This window comes from Salmo salar, chromosome 19 (assembly GCF_965601325.2).
Source record: "Salmo salar chromosome 19, fSalSal1, whole genome shotgun sequence".
Taxonomy (NCBI): domain Eukaryota; kingdom Metazoa; phylum Chordata; class Actinopteri; order Salmoniformes; family Salmonidae; genus Salmo; species Salmo salar.
Window position 1 is genome coordinate 9,177,195 of NC_138309.1, and position 15,712 is coordinate 9,192,906.

Consider the following 15,712-nt stretch of genomic DNA (forward strand, 5'->3'; position numbering starts at 1 on the left):
CTCGAACCTTCAGCTCCCTCCACAGATTTTCTATGGGATTAAGGTCTGGAGACTGGCTAGGCCACTCCAGGACCTTAATGTGCTTCTTCTTGAGCCACTCCTTTGTTGCCTTGGCCGTGTCTTTTGGGTCATTGTCATGCTGGAATACCCATCCACGACCCATTTTCAATGCCCTGGCTGAGGGAAGGAGGTTCTCACCCAAGATTTGACGGTACATGGCCCCGTCCATCGTCCCTTTGATGCGGTGAAGTTGTCCTGTCCACTTAGCAGAAAAACACCCCCAAAGCATAATGTTTCCACCTCCATGTTTGACGGTGGGGATGGTGTTCTTGGGGTCATAGGCAGCATTCCTCCTCCTCCAAACACGGCAGGTTGAGTTGATGCCAAAGAGCTCCATTTTGGTCTCATCTGACCACAACACTTTCACCCAGTTGTCCTCTGAATTATTCAGATGTTCATTGGCAAACTTCAGACGGGCATGTATATGTGCTTTCTTGAGCAGGGGGACCTTGCGGGCGCTGCAGGATTTCAGTCCTTCACGGCGTAGTGTGTTACCAATTGTTTTCTTGGTGACTATGGTCCCAGCTGCCTTGAGATCATTGACAAGATCCACCCGTGTAGTTCTGGACTGATTCCTCACCGTTCTCATGATCATTGCAATTCCACGAGGTGAGATCTTGCATGGAGCCCCAGGCCGAGGGAGATTGACAGTTATTTTGTGTTTCTTCCATTTGCGAATAATCGCACCAACTGTTGTCACCTTCTCACCAAGCTGCTTGGTGATGGTCTTGTAGCCCATTCCAGCCTTGTGTAGGTCTACAATCTTGTCCCTGACATCCTTGGAGAGTGCTTTGGTCTTGGCCATGGTGGAGAGTTTGGAATCTGATTGATTGATTGCTTCTGTGGACAGGTGTCTTTTTTACAAGTAACAAACTGAGATTAGGAGCACTCCCTTTAAGAGTGTGCTCCTAATCTCAGCTCGTTACCTGTATAAAAGACACCTGGGAGCCAGAAATCTTTCTGATTGAGAGGGGGTCAAATACTTATTTCCCTCATTAAAATGCAAATCAATTTATAACATTTTTGACATGCGTTTTTCTGGATTTTTTTGTTGTGATTCTGTCTCTCACTGTTCAAATAAACCTACCATTAAAATTATAGACTGATCATTTCTTTGTCAGTGGGCAAATGTACAAAATCAGCAGGGGATCAAATACTTTTTTCCCTCGCTGTATCAGGATGGGGGGAATTGGTTGGCAAGTGTTTAAATTGCTCTGATTCTATCTGCCCGACGAGAAGGGAGTGAACAGCTCGTGGCTGGGTTGTGTGAGGTCCTTAATGATGTTGGGGGACTTCCTCAGGTACAGCTTCAAGTACAGTAGATGTCCTGGATGGATGGGAACACGGCCCCAGTGATGTATTGGATGGAACAATAGTATTGAATGTTGATCGGTTTCCGCTAGATGGGACAGCTTTAAAGTCAAAATTGGCTATATCGTAAAAATTCATGAAAACAAAAGTTTGCAGTGTGGTTAAGTTTAGGGTTAAGGTTAGGGTTAGATTTCAAATAAGATTTCATGACTTTGTGGCTGTACCAGCTAGTGACCACTCTGCAGAGCTAGCTCCAAAACATGAGTCATCTCAATGAATGCAAACCTGTCTGTTTTCCCTCACTCCTTCACAAGCGGAAAAGACAGGGGGCTTATTGAGATGAAGTATGGGGAATTGGGGGAGACAGGGTGAGGACTGCCAGCCTCCCTATCCCTGGAGCTTCACTGAGGCTAACCCAGCTAGCGACCGGCATTGATCGCTGGGAGGAAGAGAGAGAGAGAGAGCGGTATTTCACCTCCTTTCTTTTTTGCAATTCATCAACCTCTCCCACCTCAGATGAAAATGGTTTTGCACCCACACACACACACACACACACACACACACACACACACACACACACACACACACACACACACACACACGCTTGTGCATAGGTCATGTTGTGAGTCTAATCTGAGTCTTTAGCCCCCCCACACGGCACCAGTCTCCCATATCTGGATTATGATAATTTCACAACTGATGGATGAAGGAGTCTGTATATGTGTGTGTGTGTGTGTGTGTGTGTGTGTGTGTGTGTGTGTGTGTGTGTGTGTGTGTGTGTGTGTGTGTGTGTGTGTGTGTGTGTGTGCGCGCGTGTGTGTGTGTGCGTGTGCGTGTGTGTTGGGGGGGATATGATAATTCCATAACTGATATGGATGAAGCAGTTAGGAGGCTATTTCAGTAAAGCGCAGAGGCTCGGTATCCTGTAGAGAGTTGTGTCAGCAGGAGCAGAGAGTACACACACACGCACACACACACACACACACAAAGCCATGTACGCACGTAAACATTCACCCCCCTATGCACGCACACAATCTTCTATCCTTCGTTCTCCACAGAGGTTGTTTGAAGCGGGTCAAAAAGCTTAGCTCTGTAGTGAATATCAAAACCTATTGTAGAGGAAGGGTAGCTCAGGAACTGTTTCGGTGGCAGCAACAATTTAAACCATCACTTCACATCCAGCCAGAACCCATTGTAAATGACACAGTAGCATTTCGCAATCATTTATTTGTGAGTGAAACTGCGTGCTATTTTCCACTCCACAAGGCACAAAACCACTCTGTTCTCCCTATGCTACAGCTGCTGTGTAGACTCAAATGACAAAAAATAGGGGAACAATCGTTTTATAATGTAGTATTCTTTCTGGCGTCTGTAAAAATAAAACGATCTAAACTATAAAACAAAAACAAGTACACCAATGTAATGGGTCAGAAAATAAGGGAACAACTCATTATGGCCAGCTCTCATCCAGGCAGCTCTATTCCAGGCAGCTCTCATCCAGGCAGCTCTATTCCAGACAGCTCTACTCCAGACAGCTCTATTCCAGACAGCTCTCATCCAGGCAGCTCTATTCCAGACAGCTCTATTCCAGACAGCTCTACTCCAGACAGCTCTACTCCAGGCAGCTCTATTCCAGTCAGCTCTCATCCAGGCAGCTCTATTCCAGACAGCTCTACTCCAGACAGCTCTACTCCAGACAGCTCTACTCCAGGCAGCTCTATTCCAGTCAGCTCTCATCCAGGCAGCTCTATTCCAGACAGCTCTACTCCAGACAGCTCTACTCCAGACAGCTCTACTCCAGGCAGCTCTATTCCAGTCAGCTCTCATCCAGGCAGCTCTATTCCAGACAGCTCTATTCCAGGCAGCTCTCATCCAGGCAGCTCTATTCCAGACAGCTCTCATCTAGGCAGCTCTCATCCAGGCAGCTCTATTCCAGACAGAATCTCATCCAGGCAGCTCTCATCCAGGCAGCTCTATTCCAGACAGCTCTCATCCAGGCAGCTCTATTCCAGGCAGCTCTCATCCAGGAAGCTCTCATCCAGGCAGCTCTATTCCAGACAGCTCTCATCCAGGCAGCTCTATTCCAGACAGCTCTATTCCAGGCAGCTCTATTCCAGGCAGCTCTATTCCAGACAGCTCTATTCCAGACAGCTCTATTCCAGACAGCTCTCATCCAAACAGCTCTCATTCAGGCAGCTCTATTCCAGACAGCTCTCATTCAGGCAGCTCTTTTCCAGACAGCCCCCCTCCAGACAGCTCTCTTCCAGGCAGCTCTTTTCCAGACAGCTCTCTTCCAGACAGCTCTATTCAAAACAGCTCTATTCCAGCCTGCTTTATTCCAGCCTGCTCTATTCCAGCCTGCTCTATTCCAGCCTGCTCTATTCCAGCCTGCTCTATTCCAGGAAGCTCTATTCCAGACAGCTCTCATCCAGGCAGCTCTATTCCAGACAGCTCTATTCCAGACAGCTCTCATCCAGGCAGCTCTATTCCAGACAGCTCTATTCCAGACAGCTCTCATCCAGGCAGCTCTACTCCAGACAGCTCTCATCCAGGCAGCTCTATTCCAGACAGCTCTACTCCAGACAGCTCTCATCCAGGCAGCTCTATTCCAGACAGCTCTTTTCCAGACAGCTCTACTCCAGACAGCTCTATTCCAGGCAGCTCTATTCCAGACAGCTCTTTTCCAGACAGCTCTTTTCCAGACAGCTCTATTCCAGACAGCTCTATTCCAGGCAGCTCTATTCCAGACAGCTCTTTTCCAGACAGGTCTTCCAGACAGCTCTATTCCAGACAGCTCTATTCCAGACAGCTCTTTTCCAGACAGCTCTATTCCAGACAGCTCTATTCCAGACAGCTCTATTCCAGACAGCTCTTTTCCAGACAGCTCTTTTCCAGACAGCTCTATTCCAGACAGCTCTATTCCAGGCAGCTCTATTCCAGACAGCTCTTTTCCAGACAGGTCTTCCAGACAGCTCTATTCCAGACAGCTCTATTCCAGACAGCTCTATTCCAGACAGCTCTTTTCCAGACAGCTCTTTTCCAGACAGCTCTATTCCAGACAGCTCTATTCCAGGCAGCTCTATTCCAGACAGCTCTTTTCCAGACAGGTCTTCCAGACAGCTCTATTCCAAGCAGCTCTATTCCAGACAGCTCTTTTCCAGACAGCTCTCTTCCAGACAGCTCTCTTCCAGGCAGCTTTATTCCAGACAGCTCTCTTCCAGACAGCTCTTTTCCAGACAGCTCTCTTCCAGACAGCTCTATTCAAAACAGCTCTATTCCAGCCTGCTTTATTCCAGCCTGCTCTATTCCAGCCTGCTCTATTCCAGCCTGCTCTATTCCAGACTGCTCTCTCCCAGGCAGCTTTATTCCTTCCCCCTCTAGCCACAGCATCTGCTCTCTAGATCCCTGGATTCTGAGAGAGAATGTATGAATCAATTCTGTCTCTTACTTTACCCTGACTTAGCCTTATATTATTCTGCTTCTCACTGTTCTGCATCTCAGCATTACTATTCACACCAACACACCTCCTTGGAATGACATACTTTAGAAACCCTTACAGAAAATCCCATCTAACATTTTCAATTTTCAATCCAGACTCAACTGAATGGTACAGCAACCCTGATCATTGGTTAAATAGAGAGAGGGAGCGAGAGAGAAAGGGAGGGAGGGAGGGAAAGTAGATTACTTCCCACTGGCCACAGACGTAATTTCAACATCTAGTTTTGATTTGCATTTGGTTGAGTTGTCAACTAACCTAAATTCAACATAAATATATATATATATATTTTTTAGGATAAACGTTGGGTGATGACTTTTTGCAAATCCAATCAGTTTTCCACGTTGATTCAACATCATCACATTTAGGGCTCTATTTTCGACTGGTGCTAAGGAGGTGCAACTGTCAAATGTACGTTAGTTTTACATTTTGTCATGTAAAAACTGGCGCACTGGCATCTTTCAGCTCTAATGCCAGGTTCGTCAATTTACCTGTCTAACATCAGCTTGGTGCACTGAGGGGAGGGGTGGCAATATTTGAGGTGTGTCCTTAAAAACAAGCGCAAAAGTGACAATTCCATGCAGCCCTAACGGGAAGTTTTAAGACCACCAAAAAGCAGGTCTTAACGATAATGTAGTTGATCATTTCATGTATTTTGAGAGTGGAAGAGCAGCCTATCCAGCCTTAACGCACAGTGTCCATCATGGAACCAGAGATGTGCCTTTTGTGACAATAAATCTCATAATTAGGAACCAAAAAAAAACATTGGTTTCCCCCCATTTCGTTTAATTTGATTAAAAACCCAGCATAGCCTCCCCTCCCCTTAATCAAGGCTGGTGAAGCAGCATCACATATGTACGTCATTATCCTGGCCATTAGCCAAGTACCATGAATAAAGGGATTTTAATAAATGGTCTACTGAGAGTGCTTTGAAATATTTTGGAGGTTTTTGACGTCATGACTCTTCATCATTCACAATTCACATACCTGCAAACTTAATTTCGCTTGTTTCGGTAGGTTATCCATCTTAATTTTCAAAGAAAGCCCCTTGTCAGATTACATAAGACACGCTCCTCCAAACTATTCAGTTCTCCTATAATGCCATATCAATGGCAGATGTTTTTTTATAATCTGCCTCTCACATAGGCAAAGATACAATTGACAGGAGCCTAGCATTTTTTTATTTTATGTATTTTTATTAAAAACATACTGTATATACTTGCAGTGAAGCCGCTCAACAACTACATTACATTAGTCATCTAACAGACTCCCATCCAGAGCAACACACAGAAGCAAAATGTCAAAAATGTGGACACGAACCAGCGATCCATCAGCCACCAGCCCAAGCTCCCAACCTCCAAGATCCCCCCCACATTCCCCCATGAGCTGCCCCTCAACCGTCCAATACCCCCCCACATTCCCCCATGAGCTGCCCCTCAACCATCCAATACCCCCCCACATTCCCCCATGAGCTGCCCCTCAACCATCCAATACCCCCCCACATTCCCCCATGAGCTGCCCTCAACCATCCAATACCCCCCCTCATTCCCCCATGAGCTGCCCCTCAACCATCCAATACCCCCCCACATTCCCCCATGAGCTGCCCCTCAACCATCCAATACCCCTCCCACATTCCCCCATGAGCTGCCCCTCAACCATCCAATACCCCCCCACATTCCCCCATGAGCTGCCCCTCAACCATCCAATACCCCCCCACATTCCCCCATGAGCTGCCCCTCAACCATCCAATACCCCCCCACATTCCCCCATGAGCTGCCCCTCAACTTTATTTGTATGGCATGTTCAATAGAAACAAAGTTTAAAAACTCTGACGTGTTTCGGCTGCATGGCCTTCGTCAGGGAGTACAAAGACATGATAATACAATGTCTTCTTTTGAACAGCTTTTTCCAATCAACCCTGATTTGAAGAGGGAGTGGTTACAGAATTCATTGGACACCTAGTAAGCAATACTTTACACATGAAAAAGTGAAATACTGTATGTTATACAAAATGCAGCTCAAGGCTAGAAGCATCAGAACCCATAGAAAGGTAGTTCTAACCTTGAATATGACTGGGCAAAGTGTTAAGAATAGGAGAGCCATCTATTTTATAGTACACGAGAACACAGCAAACATGGACCACAGCAGTCTAAACATAGCTGAGGGCAATAGAGCAAAAAGTCCACTAGATGAGAGCAAATGGACCTCTCACGACCCTACAGGAAATGTGAGAAGTCCATATTTTCATTTAAACCAGAGTATGTCATTTGTAAATCCAAAAACTTTCCCTTTGGTTTAGCTGTTTAAGATGGTCCCCTTTTCTAATTGAGGCCGGAACATGATCAATATCCATAACTTGTAGAGAGGCCATGGTGTATGGACATGTAGTGCCTTGCCATGGGGTAGACTTCATAGCCTACCCGAATGGTGTACTTGTGTCCGCTAATTGGCCTTGAAGGCGTCTCTTTGTCCGTCCAATGTAGAAACCTTGCACTGTGGATATTTCAATCTGTAGGTGACATGAGTGGTTTTGCAGTTAATAAAATGCTTGACTTGATACTCCATTTTAGAAGTTGTGTCAACAAAATACTTTTTTGTGTGAAATATTTCTGCAATAGTTGCACTGGTTGCATTTAAAAGAGCCCTTGGGTTTGTGGTCTAGCCACATTTTTTGAGAGTCACCAGGAAGATACCGTTGAAGTCGGAAGTTTACATACACCTTAGCCAAATACATTTAAATTCAGTTTTTCACAATTCCTGATATTTAATCTGAGTAAAAATTGCCTGTCTATGGTCAGTTAGGATCACCACTTTATTTTAAGAATGTTAAATGTCAGAATAATAGTTGAGAGAATGATTTATTTCAGCTTTTATTTCTTTCATCACATTCCCAGTGGGTCAGATGTTTACATACACACAATTGGTATTTGGTAGCATTGCCTTTAAATTGTTTAACTTGGGTCAAACGTTTCGGGTAGCCTTCCACAAGCTTCCTACAATAAGTTGGGTGAATTTTGACCCATTCCTCCTGACAGAGCTGGTGTAACTGAGTCAGGTTTGTAGGCCTCCTTGCTTGCGCACGCTTTTTCAGTTCTGCCCACAAATTTTCTATAGGATTGAGGTCAAGGCTTCGTGATGACCACTCCAATACCTTGACTTTGTTGTCCTTAAGCCATTTTGCCACAACTTTGGAAGTATGCTTGGGGTCAATGTCCATTTGGAAGACCCATTTGTGACTAAGCTTTAACTTCGTGACTGATGTCTTGAGATGTTGCTTCAATATATCCACCTAATTTTCCCGCCTCATGATGCCATCTATTTTGTGAAGTGCACCAGTCACTCCTGCAGCAAAGCTCCCCACAACATGATGCTACCACCCCCGTGCTTCACGGTTGGGATGGTGTTCTTTGGCTTGCAAGCCTCCTCTTTTTCCTCCAAACATAACGATGGTCATTATGGCCAAACAGTTCAATTTTTGTTTCAGCAGACCAGAGGACATTTCTCCAAAACGTACGATCTTTGTCCCCCTGTGCAGTTGCAAACTTTAGTCTGGCTTTTTTATGGCGGTTTTGGAGCAGTAGCTTCTTCCTCGCTGAGCGGCCTTTCAGGTTATGTCGGTATAGGACTCGTTTTACTGTGGATATAGATACTTTTGTACCTGTTTCCTCCAGCCTCTTCACAAGGTCCTTTGCAGTGGTTCTGGGATTGATTTTCACTTTTCGCACCAAAGTACGTTCATCTCTAGGAGACAGAAAGCGTCTCCTTCCTGAGCGGTATGACGGCTGCGTGGTCCCGTGGTGTTTATACTTGCGTACTATTGTTTGTACAGATGAATGTGGTACCTTCAGGTGTTTGGAAAATGCTCCCAAGGATGAACCAGACTTGTGGAGGTTTCCAATTTTTTTTCTGAGGTCTTGGCTGATTTCTTTTGATTTTCCCATGATGTCAAGCAAAGAGGCACTGAGTTTGAAGGTAGGCCTTGAAATACATCCACAGGTACACCTCAAATTGACTCAAATTATGTCAATTAGCCTATCAGAAGCTTGTAAAGCCATGCCATCATTTTTGGAAATTTTCCAAGCTGTTTAAAGGCACAGTCAACTTAGTGTATGTAAACTTCTGACCCACTGGAATTGTGATACAGTGAATTTTAAGTGAAATAATCTGTCTGTAAACAATAGTTGTAAAAATGACTTGTGTCATGGACAAAGTAGATGTCCTAACCGACTTGCCAAAACTATAGTGTGTTAACAAGAAATTTGTGGAGTGGTTGAAAAACAAGTTTTAATGACTCCAACCTAAGTATATGTAAACTTCCTACGTCAACTGTATCTGTGGACTAATTTGTCATTTAGGGTAGGACATCTCTTAAAGCTTATGACTGGTGGTTCTTGGAAGACTTGGCGTAGTAGCGAATCACTTTGGATGATTCCCCAATTCTTTAAAATTATTATTTGAACGTTCTCTGCTTCAGTGCTGTATTTTGTAACAAATTACACTCTCTCTGATGCATCACGAGGCGCTCCACTTCTCAACAAGTTCTCTCTGTCAAGTCGTCCGGCCCTTACACCTTTATCTTTCAGGACCTGAGCGCAGTATCTCCGATTCAAAAAGTGATTCTCCAACTCAGCAGATTTGACACTGTAGTCTGTTTCCTGACTCTTTGGAATTGGCCATATGGAATGTTCTCTTTTAGCCTTTTGTGGCGAAAGCTGTCTGCCCTCAAAATGGTATTACCATCTGTAGGCTTCCTAAAGACTGATGTGTGCAAACAACCTTTGTCATTTTTACTGATGTCAAGGTCCAAAAAAATGAATGTTATCCTTGCTTTACTCCATAGTGAGTTTGATGTTAGGTTAAATGAATGTTATCCTTGCTGTACTCCATAGTTAGTTTGATGTTAGGGTAAATGAATGTTATCCTTGCTGTACTCCATAGTTCGTTTGATGTTAGGTTAAATGAATGTTATCCTTGCTGTACTCCATAGTTAGTTTGATGTTAGGGTAAATGAATGTTATCCTTGCTGTTCTCCATAGTGAGTTTGATGTTAGGGTAAATGAATGTTATCCTTGCTGTTCTCCATAGTTAGTGTGATGTTAGGGTAAATGAATGTTATCCTTGCTGTTCTCCATAGTGAGTTTGATGTTAGGGTAAATGAATGTTATCCTTGCTGTTCTCCATAGTTAGTGTGATGTTAGGGTAAATGAATGTTATCCTTGCTGTTCTCCATAGTGAGTTTGATGTTAGGTTAAATGAATGTTATCCTTGCTGTTCTCCATAGTTAGTGTGATGTTAGGGTAAATTAATGTTATCCTTGCTGTTCTCCATAGTTAGTGTGATGTTAGGGTAATTGCTGTTAACGTATTGGTGGAAAGAAATAAGTTCATCTTTTGAGCCAGACCAGAACAAGCAAATATCATCAATATAGCATCCCCACCGGTCAAATAACTGTTTTTTTAGAAGGATCCAAAATTAAATCATTTTCCCATTTACCTAAGTACAAACCAGTGTAGGAAGGGCTGTAGCCAGCTCCCATGGCACATCCTTTGACTTGTTCAAAAATACGGTCCTGAAAGACAAAGATGTTATGATTAAGAGTCCATTCAGTCAGTGAGACAATGAATTCTGTGGGAGGCATCTCAGTCTCAGGCCGGGTACTCAAGAAATGGTGTATAGCTGCCAATCCTTGTTCATTTTCAATGGTGGTGTATAGAGACTCCACATCCATGGTGACTAAAAAGGAAGCTGTACCTATATTGTTCAGTTCCTTCATTTTGTTCAACACATCCGTGGTATCTTGAAGACAGGCTGGGAGTGACGTCAGAAAAGGCTTAATAAAGTAATCAATGTACTTAGAGATGGGTTCGGTCAGACTTTCATTACCACTAATGGCTGGTCTGCCTAAGGGGTTTTTCAAGATTCTTGTGGACTTTTAGAAGAAGATAAAAAGAAGCCATACGCCGCCTGCCATTGAAAAGAAATGTGAACTCATTGTCTGAAATGTAGCCATTCTCCTTAGCTTCTGTGAGGATCCCTTTCACTTCAGTTTTTAGGTCCTCTGTAGGGTTGAAGGAAAGAGATTGGAAGAATGTATCATTGTCACACATCTGCCTTTACTCCACACTACTGTAGCGCCATCTTGGTCTGCTTTTTTAACTACAATCCGTCCATTTTTGGACAATGATTTAAACTGCATCCCTCTCTGTCTTAGAAAGGTTACGTCATGTTTGGTTAGAGTCCATTTGACCCTTAAACAGATTCTCCACATTAAAATTCACCTTGTTGGCAAATGTAGTTGTAGTTGGAGAGATGTTTTGTTTATACCAGGCCTTCAGATGTAGATTCCTGTAGAAATAAAAAAGGTCAATCTTTGTATTGAATTCATTGGTTGAGTATGTGGGGGCAAAGGACAATCCTTTCGACAAGATCCTTACGCAATCATCAGAAAGAGGTTCTCCAGAAATGTTGATCACAGCCAAGTTCTGGTCCTGCTCCTTGTGGTTGGATAGTCTTGATTTCTCTCACCCCCCCCCCCCCCCCCTCCTCCGTGTTGGCCTCTTCCGCGTCCTCTCCCTCTCTTGTTGGGGAACCAGCGTGACTCCTCTGAGTGTCTGTGGTGACCCTCATCGTCGCTGCTCGTCAAGTTGAAAGAAACAGATGTAGGCTTCCTCCTCTGCGGATGTGATTCTGAATTCTTTCAGGTTGGTTTTCTCCAGGCAAAGACCTTGCCGTCTCTGTAGTCTACTTCATCTCTTCTAAATGTCCTTAGCTTGTCTTGCTTCAATGTCAGAGTGAATGTGTCTATTTTGTCTTTCAAGATCTCATCACATTGTACTTTGTTAGGATTGTCACTGTGTTCTGTACTTTTCCTTTGTACTTCATCAATTTCTGTTGTCTGTCCTTTTTACATTATTCTATTAGAAGTAGCATTAGGTCAAAAGAACACTTGTTGAGAATAGCCTCCCATGTATCTCTAAATTCAGTTGTACCTTGTGCTCCATTAGCTGGAAACTTCGTATTACGGAGTCCTCTGGGGATTAGGCCTTTCCTCCAATAGTCAGACAAGGTGATAGGATTGAGGTCAAATTTGGGGTCTTTCTCCATAAGCTGTTGCAAGTCTGTGTAAGTCTTGTTTAATTCCATTCCAGTATTCTCTGTTTCTGTCATCTCATCTAGCAATGAGGTAGTGGTAATAATCCTTTGGCCCTCTTCATTGGAATAGGAACATCTTGTAGCCTCTTGGGTAAAATCCATAGTATGAATTGTAAAATGTCCCCACAGAAAAAGATGACTATGGAGCTGCTTCCTCTGAGCCCTACCCAAGTGCTCTGATTAAATTGTAGAAACAAAGGAGGAAGGGAAGCACTGCTGAGGTACACAATAGTAGATTTTAGTAGACAGAAGGTGCTCTTTGGTAAAAGGGGTAAATTGGTAATCAAAAAGAAAAGAGGACCAAGGCACTCTTCATATAATGAATTAAAATGCCTTCATTTGTATGGCATGCTCAATGGAAACAAAGTTTTACAACTCTGACGCGTTTCGGCTGCATGGCCGTCAGGGAGTACAAAGATATGATAATACAATGTCCTCTTTTGAACATCTTTTTCCAATCAACCCTGATTTGAAGAGGGAGTGGTTACAGAATTCATTGGACAACACCTAGTAAGCAATACAATACACATTCAAAAGTGAAATACTGTAGATATGTTATCAAAAATGCAACTGGAAGTTTTTGCTCTGTGGGTTCGGGTTATACATCACATATGTTCTTTCCTGACTTCCACAGAAGTGTTGTTGCTAATGTTGTCGTGTGCCTTGAAAGACACAACACATCATGTCCCACTTAAAGGAATTTTATAGCTGGTTGAAAGAACACATACACAGACAGACAATATTACTCTGTTAAAAATCATGGTTCAACCTTGCGGAAATGTCAGTTAATATCAGAGCTGTGTTTGTACTTCGACAAACAGTTCCTACTCAGACAAAAGCTAACAGACAGGAGTGTGTGTGTGTGTGTGTGTGTGTGTGTGTGTGTGTGTGTGTGTGTGTGTGTGTGTGTGTGTGTGTGTGTGTGTGTGTGTGTGTGTGTGTGTGTGTGTGTGAGTGTGTGTGTGTGTGTGTGTGAGTGAGTGTGTGTGTGAGTGTGTGTGAGTGTGAGTGTGTGAGTGATTGTGTGTTTGAGCGGTAATTTGTGTGGGGGGGGGGGGGGGATCAGAGAGTTACATACAGTGTGAGAGAAAAGCAAGAGAGAGACTTTTCATCCCACTCCCACACACTGCCATTATGTATCAGTCCTTCTCTTCCATCATCTAATCTTTAGTTTCCTTCTTCCTGACACACTGCCATTATGTATCAGTCCTTCTCTCCCATCATCTAATCTTTAGTTTCCTTCTTCCTGACACACTGAACATCTCCCACTAATTTCATTGATGTCCTCAGCCTCGGCTGGGCTCTTCTTTAAATAACACAGTGAGAGACAGACAGGGCCTTGAGCATATTTCATTACATGAGTGAATATTTTAATGTTGGAATACATCTTGGAGTCCAGCAGGGCAGAAAACTGAAGCAACCTTCAACAAAAGCCTTGGTTTGTCGAACATTAAAGTGCAGAAAGACGGATAGGATAATCAGATGTTAATTAGCGGGTTGTCTAAAGGGGTGACAATCTAACAGGGGGAGAGAGAAACACCACTCCCTCTCACTACCCAGATGACCCCACTACATAAGTGAGGACGAACACACAGCAGACTGATAGTTGAGCCCAAGCAGTAGAAGATGAACAAGTAGAGAAGACAAGAACACTGCAGTAGAAGAAGACAAGAGCACTGCAGTAGAGAAGACAAGAACACTGCAGTAGAAGATGAACAAGTAGAGAAGACAAGAACACTGCAGTAGAGAAGACAAGAACACTGCAGTAGAGAAGACAAGAACACTGCAGTAGAGACGAATAGAACACTGTGTTACCGGGTGTGTTGAGCAGTCGGGACATGAGGCAGCCGTACGACACGTGTTGTTCACAGTGTTCTGCACTGGTGGTAATAGCTGTGACCTGTTACAAACACAGTCACACACACACATGTATACACACAGACACAGTCCACACACACACACACACACACACACACACACACACACACACACACACACACACACACACACACACACACACACACACACACACACACACACACACACACACACACACACACACGTCAGGAGTCAATGAAAATGGCCGCGAATGAAATACTTAACTGAAAGACACAATGAACAGCCATTGAATTCTGTGTGTTTTGTTTGTGTGTCTGCGTGTACAGTATGTGTTGTGTGTGTGTGTGTGTGTGTGTGTGTGTGTGTGTGTGTGTGTGTGTGTGTGTGTGTGTGTGTGTGTACCTGTTCCATAGAAGCACTGTAGTTGAGTTGCAGCACAGTGCGTCTCTCTCTGCTAGACCCGGTCACTGAGGTCTGGGCTGGTAGATTATTTACCACAGTAGTCCACACCTTGTCTTCTGAGAGAAAGAAAGAGAGAGAGTCAGAGAGAGAGAGAGAAAATAGAGAGAGCGACAAAGAGAGATAGAGAGAGAGAAAGAGAGAGAGGGAGAGAGAGAAAGAGAGAGAGGGAAAGAGAGAAAGAGAGAGAGAGGGAAAGAGAGAGAGATAAAGTGTAGCTCTAACACAGCTGATTGAACGAAAGCTCCTAAAATATACAGTGCCTTCAGAAAGTATTGATACCCCTTGACTTATCCATGTTGTTATATTACAGCCAGAATTCAAAATAAATAAATCATGTTTTCAGAATCTTTTTGCAAATTGATTGAAAATGAAATACTGAAATATCTAATTTACATAAGTATTCCCACCCCTGAGTCAATACATGTCAGAATCACCTTTGCTAGTGATTACAGCTGTGAGTATTTCTGGGTAAGTCTCTAAGAGCTTTCCCCACCTGGATTATACAATATTTGCACAATATTCTTTTTAAAATTCCTCAAGCTTTGTCAAGTTGGTTGTTGACAGCCATTTTCAAGTCTTGCCATATATTTTTTATTTGATTTAAGTCAAAACTGTAACTAGGTCACTCAGGGACATTCAATGTCGTGTTGGTAAGCAACTCCAGTTTAGATTTGGCCTTGTGTTTCAGGTTATTGTCCTGCCGAAAGGTGAATTTGTCTCCAAGTGTCTGTTGGAAAGCAGACTGAAACAGGTTTTTCTCTAGGATTTTGCCTGTGTTTAGCTCTATTCCTGTTTCCCTTTATCCTAAAAAAACTCACAAGTCCTTGCCGATGACAAGCATACCCATAACATGATGCAGCCAACACTTTGCTAGAAAGTATGAAGAGTGGTACTCAGTGATGTGTTGGATTTGCCCCAAACATAAAGCTTTGTATTCAGGACATTTTTATTTGGAAGTTTATTTCTTTGCCACATTTTTTGCTGTTTTACTTTAGTGCCTTATTGCAAACAGGATGCATGCTTGGAATATTTTTCATTCTGTACAGGCTTCCGTCTTTTCACTCTGTCATTTAGGTTAGTATTGTGGAGTAACTACAATGTTGTGCATCCATCCTCAGTTTTCTTCCATCACAGCCATTAAACTGTTTTAAAGTCATCATTGGCATCATGGTGAAATCCCTGAGCGGTTTACTTCCTCTCTGGTAACTGAGTTAGGAAGGACGCCTGCATCTTTGTAGTGACTGGATGTATTGATACACCATCCTAAGTGTAATTAATAACTCCACCCTTCTTTGCGAGGCATTGGAAAGCTTTTCTAATTTTTTTGTGGTTGAATCTGTGTTTGAAATTCATAACAAAGGGGTTGAATACTTATTGACTCAATATATTTCA

General features: G+C 43.4%; 1 protein-coding gene across 1 annotated transcript in view; it reads right to left on the reverse strand.

Moving 5' to 3' along the window:
• LOC106578389 (contactin-associated protein-like 2) overlaps positions 1–15,712 on the reverse strand; it is a 227,629-nt gene that overhangs the window by 55,792 nt on the left and 156,125 nt on the right. Inside the window, exons 14-15 of the mRNA XM_045702061.2 lie at positions 14,261–14,376; positions 13,835–13,919 (exon numbers count right to left, since the gene is read on the reverse strand). Of these exons, the coding sequence (XP_045558017.1) occupies positions 13,835–13,919; positions 14,261–14,376 (201 nt within the window). The remainder of the gene's footprint in view (positions 1–13,834; positions 13,920–14,260; positions 14,377–15,712) is intronic.